Source organism: Stylophora pistillata, chromosome 8 (genome assembly GCF_964205215.1).
Source record: "Stylophora pistillata chromosome 8, jaStyPist1.2, whole genome shotgun sequence".
Classification (NCBI taxonomy): Eukaryota; Metazoa; Cnidaria; class Anthozoa; order Scleractinia; family Pocilloporidae; genus Stylophora; species Stylophora pistillata.
In genome coordinates this window covers 22,540,605-22,557,038 of record NC_142526.1, presented here as the reverse complement: position 1 = coordinate 22,557,038, position 16,434 = coordinate 22,540,605, and the positions used below count along the sequence as shown (strand labels likewise).

The 16,434-nt window shown below is 38.9% G+C and overlaps 2 protein-coding genes across 5 annotated transcripts; one reads left to right on the top strand and one right to left on the bottom strand.

Annotated features, from left to right (window-relative positions):
* Positions 1-859: 859 nt before the first annotated feature.
* Positions 860-13,733, bottom strand: LOC111325299 (flavin reductase (NADPH)). 3 transcript variants are annotated; one of them, XM_088729208.1, is made up of 5 exons: positions 13,554-13,733; positions 10,279-10,452; positions 9,394-9,587; positions 8,306-8,475; positions 860-5,676 (listed from the first exon to the last, which is right to left on the bottom strand). In XM_088729208.1, exons 1-4 carry the CDS (start codon positions 13,718-13,720, stop codon positions 8,321-8,323), a joined length of 690 nt encoding a protein of 229 aa, XP_088585334.1. In that variant the 5' UTR covers positions 13,721-13,733; the 3' UTR covers positions 860-5,676; positions 8,306-8,320. The 3 variants fall into 3 exon arrangements, with proteins under 3 accessions (XP_088585334.1, XP_088585335.1, XP_088585336.1); XM_088729209.1 differs by lacking the exon at positions 860-5,676 and adding an exon at positions 7,553-8,130; XM_088729210.1 differs by lacking the exon at positions 860-5,676 and having other exon boundaries at positions 7,553-8,475; positions 9,419-9,587.
* Positions 13,734-15,022: 1,289 nt separating this feature from the next.
* LOC148725510 (bone morphogenetic protein 2-like) lies at positions 15,023-16,434 on the top strand. 2 transcript variants are annotated; one of them, XM_088730861.1, is made up of 2 exons: positions 15,023-15,431; positions 15,758-16,434. In XM_088730861.1, exons 1-2 carry the CDS (start codon positions 15,248-15,250, stop codon positions 16,165-16,167), a joined length of 594 nt encoding a protein of 197 aa, XP_088586987.1. In that variant the 5' UTR covers positions 15,023-15,247; the 3' UTR covers positions 16,168-16,434. The 2 variants fall into 2 exon arrangements, with proteins under 2 accessions (XP_088586987.1, XP_088586988.1); XM_088730862.1 differs by having other exon boundaries at positions 15,029-15,431; positions 15,761-16,434.

Here is a 16,434-nt window from a genome sequence, read left to right as displayed (position 1 = left end):
TTTCTCGAATAAAAACAAATTTACTCATGGTAGAAGATTAATAAATATAAAATGCTTATTTTCTATCGAAATGCAATTTATCGGACTCGAGAACAGAAATTTCTTGAAGGAATGAGTATCTTACTCCTCCCCTGAGGGTACCTTTTCCGAACCGAGGCACATACGCAGTGCGTGGGCAAAGACGATGCGTAAAGTTGTGGCTCCCTTGCGAATATAGAATGTCTTTTGCTGAAATTTACGCATTGACGCGCTAAATTTGAGGATTCTCGTGAATGGAAACCTCATTCTTTCTTACAGCTTATGTAGAAGGGCAATTTTGAGAGCGTTTTTGGTGAGTAGAAAATATGCTGGAATTGTATAGAGTTTGTAGCCTGCGTTGCATGTCGTGGTGTGAAGTGAAAGTGAAAACCTTTATCTAACTTCGAATTACAGATAGCAAACAACTATGCTAATATCTTCGATGATATAAAAAATAACTAGACGCTCGAGGAGCGTTCAGCTGTTCACTCGGGCTTCGTCAGCAAACAAACGCCTCACGAAAAAATTTTTTTCTCGCGAGTGACTTCAGCATTTTTTTTCTTAAAAAAGGGGAAAAACTTCCGCAAAAAAGTTAAACTAGACTTGGCAACAAGCGAAGCCGATGAAGATGACTGCCTATTTTTCTTTGGGAATGGATTTTTTAACTCCCGAGAATGAACACAGAGAAAGGGAAACAAAACAATCAACGGTTTCATCTCGTTTCGCAACTCAAACTTCATTTCCACGCATAAATTCACCTGTCAGTTTTTGACCAATCTGAGACAAGATCATTGAAGTATAGCGAAATACTTTTCCGAAACAAAATAAACAACGCATTGCATTGAGGCGTCAGAGAGGGAATTTCTGCCCTTTATTCATAAACGAGAGCGTTGGAAATGTGATAAAAAAATTGGTTTATGTGTCAGCTGTGCGTTCATCGAGACTTGAAGCACTTGGGAAGTTTGGAAAGCACTCAAGAAGCCAGAGTTGCTCTCACCTGCGCGTCGAGCGTGATCTCCAAACTTCCCGCGTGCTTCAAGTCTCGATGAACGCACGCTAACGCATGAACCAGTACGAAATACCAAATCGTACTTTACAAATATAAACCAAATATAAAACCAAATATAACCAAATATAAACCAGTAACAGAAACAGGATATCTAATGGACGTGCTAAGTTTATACATTTAACCTTACTATTTAAGTTGCTTCTGTCAGTATTACAGTTGTTCACGAACATTCTTGATTCTTTTCAGCGAGGTGTTCGTCTCGGCATCATAGTCTGTTGTTAAATCAGCCTTCACAGTTTTTCCAGTATTTTCGTAGTTTGAACTCACATGTGGCTCATTTGTTATCTCGTGAGAACAAGTATGAACTATCCACATGCCACATTTGGCTAGCTTTCAAGCAATGAAGTTCGTGGGCCGGCCAATTCCGAAAACAACATCCGAAAACAGCATCATTCCGAAACAACCATTCCGAAAACAACATCATTTAGCGTGGGCCTTCCACGAACGGCGTGTGCGTTTTCATGTGGGATGAGCGTATAAGACAGGATTCTTCATAAGACACAGCATTCTGTAAATTACGCTGTTTACCAAACGCGAGCTCACGTTAACACAAGTTATCGCACTCTCATCCCCAGTTTCCGCGGTTTACGCAAGGAACGCCTGGGACCATGACCCCCCTTTTGAATTTTGGCGACCAATTAAAACGGCTTGTATTTTTAGACTCGGGCTTTCCCACGAAAGCCCGAGTAAAAATTAAATAGACTTAAACAATTATGTATAGAAATAAGATATTAAAATTTTAAGCTAAATTACAAAAAGAACAACAATCACGATTAAATTTAATTTGATTCACAGCTAGTTTAAACGCTTTCGTCGAAGGTGCGGTTCTAAGTCAGTTTGGTAACGAGTTCCAGAGTTTACTGGCTGAATAACGGAAAGAATGTAAGCCATAGTTTGTAGTATTAACCCTGGGGACATTAAGAAGACGTTGGCCACGTAGGTTGTAAGAAATATCTCTTTCATTGAGTAGATTCTTCATAAATACAGGGGTGTTACCATTAAGGGCTCGATAAGTAAGAGTCAACATATCATGTAATCTGCGGTCTTATAAACAGGGTTGATTAATGTAATCCAATAATCTATCATAAGTGTTGTGAAAGTCATTGAAGACAAAACGGAGAAATCTCTCATTAATTTTCTCCAGTTTATCAGCATTCTTTTTGCCGCAGTGATTCCAGATGATAGAACAATAATTAAGGTTTAGTTCTTATTAACCGAGCGGGAGGTCTGCATGGAAGATTATTATATGGCTGTGTCTCACAAGGACTGGGAACTACCGAATTCACGAATTTCACTAGCTGAAATCAATATTGAAAGCGGTCTAGATTTTCCCATCTAGACCGGCATCTAGACCGGTCTAGGAAAAAAAGGTGCAGAATATAAAAATTGGCATATAAGACACAGCCATATAATAAACATCTTATTAACCGAGCTAGGTCGGTCTGTAGGGGAGAATCTTGACCTCGGTAAAGATTCTTCCATACAGACCTCCCGCTCGGTTGATAAGAACTAAATCTTGACTGAGGTTGCCAGTACAGACCGTACGCAGTGAGGTCTGTACCAGCGACCGAGGTCAAGATTCTCCCATACAGACCGACCTAGCTCGATTAATAAGATGTTTATTATACGGCTGTGTCTTAAATGCCAATTTTGTATATTCTTTGTACCCTTTTTTTTCTACACCGGTCTAGATGCTGGTCTAGATGGGAAAATCTAGACCGCTTTCAATATTGATTTCAGCCAATCAAATTCGTGAATTCGGTAGTTCCCAGTCTTTGTGAGACACAGCCATATAATAAGTGATAATATGAATGCTTCATAGAGACGTTTCTTAGCACCAGTTGGTATTGGACGTTTATGTCGTTTAAGCACTTGCTCTTTAGGCGCTAAGGTCGATTATTTTACATTTTAAACACAGCTATCAGCCAGAAAACGTAAAAAAAAAAAAACAAATTTCGTATAATGGACACTTTCATTAAGCAGTAGTAGTACTTAACGAAGCGTTCCCTTCAGACAATAAAGCACTCGCAAAAGCCACACGAACTGTCTAAAAAGTGAAAAGCGCCGTAACGCAAAATATCCACACAAATCTTTTTGTTTCTTGAGTTTTAGCCTCCACTGTTGAGCTTAGGTGACATTTTTGTCAATATAAATTTTCACCGCTTGGTCTTGGCAGGTTGCTGAAATCTTCCCTAGAAAGCAAACACTCTGAAAAAAGCACTTTGGACGTTTTTTGACATGTTTGTCAATCTGTATTTGCATATTACGATATGTCAGTTCACGCTCTGTTTTCTTCGTGAGCCGTTGCACGTACGCTTGGCTTATAGGAACAGAGGCCATTTATTCCCTGTAATCAGAAATATAGATCAGCTAAAATCGGCGAACACCTCAGCGACTCCTATTTATGTAGGATTAATCATCTACCTTTCAGTTTGCTGCTGAAGATCAAGGAAACAAGAATTTCGTTTTCCGTGTGCAGGTTTCTTGAGGTTGATAAGCGTAGTTTTTGAATAGCCAGCAGTCACCCCTCTACATCACAAAGAGAGCGTTTGAAATCACAGCAAACTTTAGCCAATCTGATGAGACGGACTCCTGGAATACAAAGAGAAACCGCACCGACATATCGCAGGGACTTTTTTCAGTGCCGGATAATATTTCAGTTAATCGAGAGGATCAGTGTCTGTCATTAGCCACACTGCAGGACATCTGAAGATTGCCTCAAAGGAAAATATCTACGAATTCTTCTGCTGTTATTTTTTTCCAAGAAGAGCGAATCATCTCGATGCGCCAGCTACCGAAATGATTTCAAAGTGACCTCGGCGAACGAGCTTGTTACGACCTTATGTCAAATTAGTGGCATGCAATTGTCATTTAAATCATCTTGACACCAAATAGGGTGAATTGTTAAAAAAATAACTGATAAACCACAGGGGGCCCATACAATCTGTTTGTGTAGCCGACCGTTGTTTTATAGTGAATGTACCAGCTACAGTCGACGCAAAACCCACTAAATCGCTCAAATTCGCCATTTAGAGCCACAGAAACGACAATAGACAGCAAGTGAGGTAGGTTTACATTTATTTTGAGCTTTAACTCAGACATTTCATGATATAAGTTTACGATAATAAGACACCTCAATATTCTCCCATACATTCCTTTATATTTCGAATAAACAACCAGACTCGTCGCTTGTCTGGGCTCCCTGTGGCTACAGCACCGAAAACTAAACGGGTCAACCAAATTTTAAAAATTGCAACTGGCTTGTCAAATACCATATTGAAAACGTTAACAGAATAGAAAATTTAAACAAAAGAAAACCAACCTTACTTCACCACTAAAATTACTAATCAAGGCGCCCAATCAAAAATTCTTCCCATGAAAATGGTCTTATTTTTTTGTCATTCTTTACTTTACAACTAAAATTGGTCATCTAGACGCTTAATCAAAACATTTCATTAAAATGCGCCTTTCATTTAAGAGAAAGAGCGCGGAAATTCCCTTTCTTTTGTGCATGACTTGTCATATGTCATAATGAACATAAAGTGTGTGTACAGTTTTAAACAAAAGAACACCACTGTACAGTACTGCACTGTAGTCTGTTTCGCATCTGTCTTTGGTGAGGTGTTGCCATTTGTTCGTTATATCAGGGTATCTGTATATTATGTTTGGGCTTCTGGATTGTGTTTGTTAGAACGATGATTTCGTTTTATCGAGGCTCGTTATATTGAGGTTCTGTGGCATACATTTTACTGTAACTTAAGCCGGGCTGAAACGTATCGTTCGTTATAGCGGGGACTTCGTTATGTAGAGGTTCGTTAAATCGAGGTTCCACTGCATTTGACAATAGATATTACAGGTCGGCTTTGGAGAAGGTGGAATAAAACAGGCGATAGTTAGAGCTTTTTCCTACCAAAAATTCAACCAGGATTTAACAAACTCGCTTTTAAGACAATTTTTGATTGAAGGGTCGGGAGAGTTGCCCAACGTGCTTGGCCTTGTGAACACGATCATTAGAAGCTACTCGAGACGTCATGATATTTTCTTCCTGGTGGAGTAAACTGGGTTAACCTCTAAGCTCCTGACAGTGCCCCCGAGATTGGAAACGTTAGGTAGTTTTTCGGGTCTTGACTCTCAATTCTGCATATGAATCGATTGAAGCATAACTTGCGCCGATGATCTGACATTTTTTCCCCTTTTGTGATGAAAGTTGAGTTCAGCGCTGAGCCGAGGCAGTACCGAAATAAATGTGACCAAATGCCTGGCAGCCGGGCACGATCTCAAAGAGTAAAGGCTGATAGTTTCTAAAGAAACTGTTTGGGGCTGCGTCGGTGGCAAGACAAAAGTTAGTGGTCGCAGCAATCAAAATACAAATGAATAAAGGTTGATAGTTTCTAAAGAAACTGTTTGGGGCTGCGTCAAACTTCCTAACTTGATATTAAATGTTTGTTTAGACATGTAAAGCGATTCCAAAAATTAATCTGTTTATTCGGTGGAAAATGGACAGTGGTACATTCCCCTCGGTTGTCGACACTCTGACTCTTTAACCCCTGACAGAGACTGGCATCTACTTTCTCCTTACAATGAAACGCCTGAATAAAATAAAGATCATGAGAAAAAAGGAAATGATCACAAACTTTGTCAGCACCTTAGGGAATGTATAGAGAACTGTATGGAAAATATGCATTCGGATGTTAGGGTGTAAAGGGTTAAATATTTCAGCCGGGCACGGTCTCAAATAGACTAAATACCCGAGGCCCTGTTACACTGAATAAAAGTACAACTTCACTGTGATGAAAAAGGTTTTCTGTACTTTTCTCGGAATTCGGGGGACATTTCCAACTGGCGGGAATTTAGGCCTTTCGAGACCCTCTAACTTCGCGGTAAAACGAAACAAGCTGTCTAAACCTATACTCCGTGAAAAAGGTTTTCTGTACTTCCTCGGAATTCGGAGGGATGTTTCCGACAGCCGGGCATAAAGGCTATTCGTGTGCTGAATATTTCTGACTGCCGGGCATTTAGGCTATTCGAGATCGTGGCTGGCCGAGCGGTATTGTGGGGTCTATACAGTGCACAAGCTCGCAGAATTTGTCCACTAAAAAAAAAAAAATTAACAAACATCTGATTTTTAAAAAAATTAGAACCTTTCAATAGAAATTCTGTAAAGATTTCTGAGCGCCGGGCATTTAGTCTATTTGAGACCGTGCCCGGCTACTGGGCACTTAGTCACACCGCTAATGAACATATCCCTAGAAACGAAAGATGTTTTGAGTTTATCCAGGATTCAACGTTAAACTTGCTCTTTACAATTTTCCGCAACTAAGTTGACTATGAACACCACAGCTAATTAGAAAGAAAATAAAGAAAAATATTGCGTGACAGTAATCGTGAGTCAGCTGATCACGTTGGCTCTCGCCTGAAATAACTTTTTGAGAAAAGACGGACAACAACTTAAATAAAACAGATCTTCTGAAAAAAAAAAAAAAAAGGGTAAATCTTTCGTAGTTTTCGTTTAAATTTGAAACTTTTCTCAACGCGCGGTTGGAGCTTAGATGCTTTGCCTCCCGACGAAAGTGACGTAGAAGGGAGAACTCATTCAACTTCCGATGAGATTTCTTACAAAGGAGCACCGGGATTTCTTCAAAATCAAAATAGCGCCCCAAAAATACAATAATGCCGCAACGATGTGTGGCCGGTGGATGTTTCAATGCACGTAGCGATGCAGTAAGCCTTCATAAATGGCCCGAAGATCCTTATTTCGCCAGGACGAGAGCCGTGAAAAACACGTGATCCGATTTTGTGAACCCAGCAAACTCTAGCTGTCTGTGCAGCATTCACTTCACTGCAGATTCTGTTGAGGAACAGTCGGTTCAGGCGAAATCTATGGGTTTAAAGATGAAAGCCCTTCTAAAATACAATGCTGTTGGTCGCGAGGTCTTGACCAAAGAGAAGGTAAGTGCTCTGAGTTTGTCTCCAAGGCGCCCACCAGTCTCTCCGATGAGTTTCGTAAAACCCACGAGACTACGGAAGTTTTGGATATATAGAGATAAAGTGGATAATATTGAACTCCTTTTAACCGTGTCGTTGTAAATACAAAATTGGGCGTACTGTTTGTAAACTGGGTGCTCGAAGAAGGCGGTAGAGGCTTGGGGCGGAAAGTTACTATTCACCCATCTTTTAACCCATCGCGTTGAACAGGCCGCTCTCCTGATCGAGGGAATTCAGTTTGCATTTCAGCCGGTTTCATGGAACTCAATCGTAGCAAGTTCATCATTACAGAGACGGCAGTGGCTAATAAAACAAACGTGACCCTTCAAAGCTTTAAAAAATCGATGGCGCTTGGGTCATTGGAGATCCCGTCTCGTGAAAAAAAGGCTTTAGAACCTCATAGGGAGCCTTTCTGGAGTGCACTGTATGGGCATAATTAAACTTCATGTTTCTGGGAAGCTTTCGCTAGAGAGACGCTAATCGTTTAACCAAAGTCTGTGAGTTTACTTCAAAGAACACTCCCCGGAACGGTTTACAGTGGTCTCGTCCTTTAGCACTACACAAAGTAAATACTTGAAGTACTTTAGATAACTCGATAATACAGGAAGACCTGATGTAGTAATATTAACAATAAAGAGTGCAACGACATCTTATACTGTACATTTATATTAGCGTAATACGTGCACTGTGCGAAATTATAGAATCTCGTAAGCTGAACCGCATTCGCGAATGACTCTGACAATACCATTTTCCTTCTGTGCTGCCGTCACTGTCGTTTTCCCTTGAAAACGTGACTTCGTATCAATACGAAACAGTCAGTGGGAATGGTGACTTTAAACTCGTAATTCATAGGAAAATAAAGTCACTTGCTGGCTTTCTCCATTTAACAAAAGGGATAACCTAGTGCAGTACCTGTTATGATTTTCACCTTCATTTTTCAGCGCGCGCCAACGTGTACTATCCGTCAAATGACTCAGATCAGTTTCTAAACCCTGGATATGTTGTGGCGTATTTTTATCCGTGATATTGTTTGTCAGTTTCAGTCATCTATCAAACATCTAATAAAAAAGAAATCACAAAAAAAAAGAAAGAAAGAAAAAAAAAAGGGAAAGCTGTTTAATGTTAAACAAAAGTCTATTTTTTGACCCTGGCCTTGACCCTTATTACTTGATTTGACTGACAGGGAGTCTTCCTTATAAAGGTATTAAATAATCAGTTAGATACTTTAAATACCATTCATATCACATGTCACGACTTCCTGCCTATGGCCACGCACTTTCTGTCCCATTCCTGGGTATTAAGCGACGATAACATGAATTCGGCAACATCGGCTCTTGGTATAGACCATGACGCGTTCGGGACAATCTGCCCTTCTTGCACTGCGTAATCTCCTTTAGCCGGACCTGAACGAGGAGACAAAGCCTTATGGATCTCGTGCTGGCAGGAATTACAAATTTAGCCTCGAGTGGTATTATCTTTTATCATTTGACTGGTTCCGCACGACTAGTGCGTTGGGCTTTAAAAAGATAAGTGGATGTTCTTCCTTTTAGGCACCTAACGAGCTAGTAACTTCCCTGATCCTAAGTTCTCCAAGACACTAAAAGGTCGATCAGCTTAGCAGAAGGAATCCTAGTAACTTAACCTGGAGGAGGTTGTCACGATTACTGAGACATTAAGCGATTTATTGCACTGATCCATTTTTAAATCATTTATGACTCTTGCAATCTGATTGGCTCTCACCGGAGCGATCTATTCACAAATCGTACCATTTCAAGCTCTAAATCGCATCTATTTCCCAGCCAATGAGACAGCTTCACTATAACACAACAAGCTCTAAATCGCATCTTTTTCAAAGCCAATGAGACAGCCTTACTACAACACAAAAACTAATCAAATTCTAAGGCTTATTTAATGAAATCAATCAAATTGCAGGGAAATGAGAGACAACTTTTGCAACTTTATACAAACCAGCTAAATATACTGAATCAATAAATCAATTATGCAGACTAAAACAAACTTTTATAGAGCGACTGAATCTTGGTTTTCAGATCAAATTGCACCCCACTCAGTTCAATATCCATTATCAACAGTACTACTAACTTACCCTGGATTGGATATTATGACATTGCCAGTGACCCTCCCCCCCCCCCCACTTGCCCCACCGTACCTGACAGTTTTCTAGTAACAGTGTATACTCCAGGGTGGAAAAAGTAGAAAAGTTATTGGATATACAGAGCCAGGCAAGGCTTAAATCTGGACCTCTACGAATCGTCAAGCCTACAACAACAATTACAAATCACACAGATTATTATTTAATCCACCATTTTTTAATTCTGGGGGACGCACAACGGTGTAGTTCAACTTTGTTTCCATTAGCATCCTCTCCATCAGCGCCATGTCATGTATGAATCCGGCCATTATCAGCGGCTTGAGCAAGTACTCCATTATTTTAGGATTTCCTGGTTCTTTCCGAGTGCCCCACGATGTTACGCACACTAATCTCTCCACTTTATTCCTTTACGGAGAAAATAACAAATGAAAGTAAACTATCCTAAGTTTTCTATAAAGATGAATGTGCCACTTTTGCCTAGTGCAAATATGCAATAGAAGACAAGGAAACAAAATGATATTCTCAAAGTATGACGTGAGCAAATGCATTGACTAGCTTTTCACACGCTCGTTCTGTCTGATCACGATGGATTTGTTCAACATTCACGATTTGTTCAATATTGTACGTTGCAGTGTTCACCATTTGTTCCATAACATAACATCGGTACATTGTAGCAAATTCTCTTGCAGAAAAAACAAGCGCGCGAAAATTAGTCTTTGCATTTGCTTAGGTCAGCAGTGTACACCCGTGGGCAAATATAATCAGAGCGCGCACCTTACTTTGGTTATGTCATAATATTTCTTGGCAGGCTTATGTTTCCTGGAGAGTGCTTATCACATTAACTCTAAACACCAGACCTCTCTTCTGACACATTCGCGAGAGATGCTTTGGCTTATCGGATGTGTATTAAATTCTGGATTGAAAGCTTTGGGTTCGCGATTTTTCCTGGAGTTTTCATGAAAGATCGTTATGTGCGACGCAACATATGGTATCATTTTCTCATCTATGTCCTAAATTCCCTTTATGTAGATGGATAATTTTGACCCATTCTTTATTAGAACCCTTAGTCTGTTTATGTTCTCAGATGTAAACATACCTCTCCATCGCTGCTGATATTGACTTCATTGACTCTGAGTACAAGGTTGTGTGTTTAAAGACACTTGTGCCATGCGCACCGAGGCAAGATAACACAGCATCTTTGCCTTGAAGGATGGGATTTAGTGATTCTGAGTCAAACACATCTCCTTTAAGAACTTCCAACTTTTCATGACTGTGTAACAAAATGCACAAGGTAATAATCATTGTTTAGAAGCTACTAAGTCTTGGGCTGTGCAGATTAAAAGGTGAGAGCTAGTTGCGTTAGACTACTTCAGAATTCATTGCACATCTAGCCTGAGAATGAAAAGCAGATGACGATTTGACTAAAATGGTAAATTTTCGTTCCTCCAAGACATCATAATGTTATCTATTGGTTCGTCTTACGTGTAAGAGATTTCTCTTTTCCTTAGTATGGCCAAGTAAACCAGTTTTCTACGCTGTTATGAACGATCAAAGAGGCAAATAAATACTACAGCTACGACATATGAGTTACCCGTGAAAGGCTGTTTAAAAACTGTTATACATAAAAAAAATTGTACTTCATAATCGTGAATATTAGATGAAAGGCAATCGTAAAAACGGCCAAAATGGCATGTGGAAGATCTAGGACACCGCCTCCTTTGAGAACGTTTGAAGGTATCTTCACTTAATCACCGAAGAACACTGAAAAAAATTTTGCTTTCATTACCTGTTTATTCTACGTTTCAAATCAATTTCATTAAGTTGAAACGAGAACATTTTGTACAAACCTTACATACGATAGTTGTGTGTCATCAGAGCTGGTGATTTCATCTTCATTATTTTCTCTCTCAAAATGGTCTGAGGTTGTCACAAAAGGAAAAAGACGTAAGGAGTATTGAGGTGCTATGATCACGTGGGGTTTCCCATAGGTGCTTTAAGTTCATATCCAAGTGTATGGGGTGCCAAATGTATTTTTATTATTTAGAGTGGTTATTTGTATATAACCAAAACAAGTATAGTTATATGGAAATAACCACATTGCAGTTTGCTTATTTATAAATAACCAAAATGAGACATTGGTTATTTAGCAAATAACCAAAACATGAATGTGTTTATTTGCTAAATAACCAAAATTGCAAAGTGGTTATTTGCTAAATAACCAAAACTGAAAATTTATTATTTGTAAATAACCAAAACTAAAAATTGTTTATTTGCTAAATAACCAAAACCGGAAATTGGTTATTTGTAAATAACCAGAACTGAAAATTGATTATTTGCTAAATAACCAAAATTGAAAAGTGGTTATTTAGCGCAAAATTGGTTATTTACCTAATTTGGTATGGACATGTAACAACCACATGGCCTGTTTTCACGCTAATTTCCTACAGTGCATTGCAATCAACTTTTCTTTTTTTTTTATCAACTTTATTGTAATCAGACATGACATGACACTTAGCATAATGACACAATACCCACAAATAGCAGAGCTAGTCTCACCGGGAAGTGTGTGGACGCTAAAACATCTTAAATAAAATTGGGCTCAACAAAAGATTCAATAAACTTACAAGAAACAGAAATTAAATAGTAAATCAGTAAAGCAGAAATGGCACTATGAAATAAAAATGCAGAAACAGAAACACATGACAATAAATAGAACAATACTATTAACACTACTATTAACTGGATTTAACTTTCAACACATCATTGAGTATTCGTTCTAAGTCAACATAACAAACCTGAAGTTGAAGATTTTGAAATAATGTTATCTTTTTCTTGAAAATATGTTTTGGAAGATTCCTTAAGTTTCCTGGGATGCTATTCCAAATTTTACAACTAATCCTTTAGAACGAGTTTTTATGTTGATTTAGCCTAGAACAGTTTATGTAATAGTTACCAGTAGATGAAGATCGGGTATTATGATTGTGTATTTGGTGGGAAAGAGTGCATGCGTCGATCTCTCTCAACATGGCTTCCAACGATGGCGTGGTGGAAAGAATTTCTGCTGCAGTGTGCAATGCACTTAGAAATTCTCAGCAACAGGTACGTCTCAAGGCAGATAGCTGGCAATGTGTTGTCTTCCGAAATGCTGAAATGTCTTGTCATTATTTCCTAGTTCAACAATAGAAAGAAGTCCAAAATTTCTATTTATAAGTCTCAAGAGACCACAACACAATAACAAGAGCTTTTTTTCTTTGTCTGCAGCAGTCCAGGGTGTGCCAAAAATAAATTACAGGTACAATCTAGCATCAAACTCCCTCAAACTCATTGTTTACTATCCTGAAAGGATAGTAAACATTTTGGAAGACTTCTTTCTATTTTTGAACTAGGAAATAACAATGACAAGACATTTCAACATTTTGAAAGACAACACACTGCCAGCTATCTGCCTTGAGACATACCTGTTGCTGAGAATTTCTTAGTGCATTGCACACTAGCACTGCAGCAGAAATTCTTGCCACCATGTCATCATTGGATTTATTTATTTATTTATTTATTTTTTTTTTTTTCAATATATTAATGATTCTATTGTATTTGCATTTATATATTTATTGTAATTAAGAGGACCACAAGTTTATTAGTGTTTGTGCACTATCACGTGCTATCCTCAATAAATAAAGTCTTATTATTCATGTTGAGAGAGATCGACGCATGTAATGCACTGTAGGAAATGAGCGGGAAAACAGGCCATGTGGTTGTTACATGTCCGTACCAGGTTAGGTAAATAACCAATTTTGTGCAAACTAACCACTTTTCAATTTTGGTTTTTTAGCAAATAACCAATTTTCAGTTTTGGTTACTCACAAATAACCAAATTTCAGTTTTGGTTATTTAGCAAATAATCAATTTTCAGTTTTGGTTATTTAGCAAATAACCACTTTGCAATTTTGGTTATTTAGCAAATAACCACATTCATGTTTGGTTATTTGCTAAATAACCAATGTCTCGTTTTGGTTAAATAACCAAACCGCAATGTGGTTATTTACATATAACCATACTTGTTTTGGTTATATACAAATAACCACTCTAAATAATAAAAATACATTTGGCGCCCCATACAAGTAACTCTAAAACAAGGAAACGTCTGTGTTCAAGTCACTCTGTTTCTCTGTCTTAAAATCATTCGTGTGCTGTACAATGGATTTCCAATCCGATAGATTTGTTTCAATCTGTTATTATCGATTTGCTTTACCAGTTATGTCCGCTGTGAATGTTTAAATTTGAGAACCACAGTAGTAAACCGTCCATGTTCTTAAGGGTTCGCCTATCACGATACAAGAAATTTTAGTGAAGAATAAGAGTCCATTTGCACACCTGATGTCGAATTTGTCTGGACTCCTCACAACAGCGGACACAAAGTGACCTTTTGTCAATGCGTTTTGTACCAAATGACGTCCAGTTGGCCCTGACGCCCCAAAAATCACCAGCTTAGGAAAGAGTAATTCAGCAGCCATGACGAATAGGTTGGATGGTGTATACATTCTAATTTCTACGTTGTGAAAGACCCCACATTGTGTCGCAAATAGGAACCGGAAAAAGTACTAATCAACTTATCATATTTGGGGAAGTTATCTCGATATCTCATTTTCTCTAATGGGAACAGTAAGAAGGATTTTCACCTTTGATGTTCAGCATTTTTTAGTTGAGGAGAAAGCAAAACTTTTGTAGGACAGCCTTGAAACTTGACATATGACTTTTGCCTCCTGTAAGTTCAGTCTCATTTGTAATACATCAATAGGTCATTTCCGTTTGGCCTCTTTTTCAAAACGAGGCCTGGTGCTCAACCATACGTATGAAAATGAGTTCAATTTGCATGTGAATGAAAACTTATTACCATACGAAAGGATGAGCACCAGGACTCGCTTTGAAAAAGAGGCTAAAGGCAATTCGGAAATGGGCTATTACGCAGCCACATTAATCTTGGAAACAAGTTTCCAAGGATAAATAGCAGACAATGTGTGGTAATTTCTGAATTTGTAGATTTCGAGCCATACTTAGGAATATGTGATTATGCGAAAGAGATGGGGTTAGATCCACAAGACCTGAGAGTCAAGGCTCTGCAATTCATTAAAGTTTTTACCAGGTCCTCTCGGAATTAGTTTCAATCTTTTTCATTTCCCTTATAATCACACGGAGCTGGAGAGAGTCACTCGGTACCTAATGCCTCAAACGAAATGTCCACCTTGATCTGAATCAGTTAAACTATAAGCACAAGGTGAGATTCCATTTCTTACGAAAGGTAAAAGTATAAAGCCGAATTTAAACTAGTCAAATGATGGTAAGTATAAGTCTCTTATCTCTTTTTATACTCTCGACACTTCGAAAGCTTCCCCTATACCGAACATGCTCCAGAGCCGGGACGCCGGCATCACGACTATTGTCACCAATAATATCTCAACAGACACGAAACGCAGGCTTCGCGCAGGCTCTCTTCCCTATCATAATCCGCTCCGTGGGTTGACAGAATTCAACGAAAGATATCAGTAAAACGCTCCCTGGGCGCGTAATCACTGGTCTTTTGTTTTAAGAGTAGAGGAAGAGATAAAGGGTGAAGTTCAAAAAATAAAAAGTCTTTCTGTTTTTATTTTGCTTTGCGGTGATATCATGCCGCCTTTTCGAAGTCAACACCTAGTGCATGCCGTAAACAACACAATTCCTTAGCTTATCAGGCCGAACCGTCCTAAATTGCTGCTTTTCATCAAGAGGCCGGGGGAGATAGCCGCTAAGTTAACTGTTTGTGCATGTTTGTGGCCCTCATTCATCAAGTAGCTCAGTGAGTCAGATCCTTTCCGGCGAGACCTCCTCCGACACTTCTCGGAGCACGAGTTACTTTTGTTTACCAGAACTGAAGAAACTTGATAGCACAAGAATTTAGCAATTTCATACCTTTGATTGACTCCCCAAGTGCACAATGAACTTCATAAAGCCACCCCACCTTCCGCTTTGATCAGATAAACTGGAGGTATTCGAAGGATAAACTCCTCTGAAGTTTTGCTTTTCTCGTAATCATGTTCAAACCGACGGTGTCCCTTTTTATACTGCAACTCTTCATGCTGAGTTCGATGGTGTCTGGAAGAAGAATGGCTCATGAAAACCGTCTCGAGAAAACTTCGTGCTCTGAAGAGACGAAAGACCCACCTGAGACGATGGTTCCAAAGAAGCACTCTTCGAGTTCGATTCGAGGCGGGGAATGTAAGTGAAAAAGTTTATTTCCTCTTGCTTGTGTTTTCATTTAAGTACCAGCCTGATGAAAAAACGTTGTCATTCTGAAAAGATTGATATGCTTGAAATTCTACTGGTTTATTTTCCCTCAGCTCTCAACGCTACGTACATCATAATTTTAAGAAGGCGAGCACACGTTTGCAATCAGTTTTCCATGAGCAAATAAATTGAATACAGAAATTTGGTCTTTAATATTTGTAACGACTTGATCTGCTTGGCCCGTAAAAGTCCCAAAGACCGAACAAGAAAAGTCTTGAAACGAAAATTCCACCATTTCATTTTCATCTTGTTTTAAGCAGCTGACAAGCACAATGAAGTCCGGATTCAAACTCTTTCCAGCAAGAAAACAGAACGAAAATTCCTTCTGGAGAAGAAAGAAGATGAAGCTGGTGCTTGCCGTAGGGTGCCAATGTATGTGAGCTCTTCAGATCTTCAAAATAGTACCTTGTTTGATCTAATCATTGCACCTATGGGGTTCAATGCTTTTAAGTGTGTGGGAAAGTGCAAGTCAGGCAACCCTTCGAATTATTCACTGATGATGGCAATCCTGAATTCGAAGAACGAGGGTTACTCAACCGATGGCAGCAGGTCCTGCTGTGTCCCAATAAAGTGGCGCCCTATCTCTTTCTTGATACTTCATGAGGATAACAACGTCTTATTGAGGAAATTTGATAACATGATTGTTCAGGAATGTGGGTGCATCTGAACATTCGTAATAGTTTTGTGTACTGCGGGCAAACTATAAATACTAGAAACCTTTATGCTTGATAAGAGCATCTTCATGCAATCTACGAAAGTTTCCTTTTATCGAAGGAAATGTTACCGATATCAACAATGCAGAGTAACAACTGTAATTCTTTTTTAAATAAGTCAAGGCACCTTCAGCGTATTCAGAATGTTCATTGGAATTCTTCATTGTAGTGAAACTGACTTATAAATGAATTTAATAAAAGTTTGCCGCTTCATCAAAATA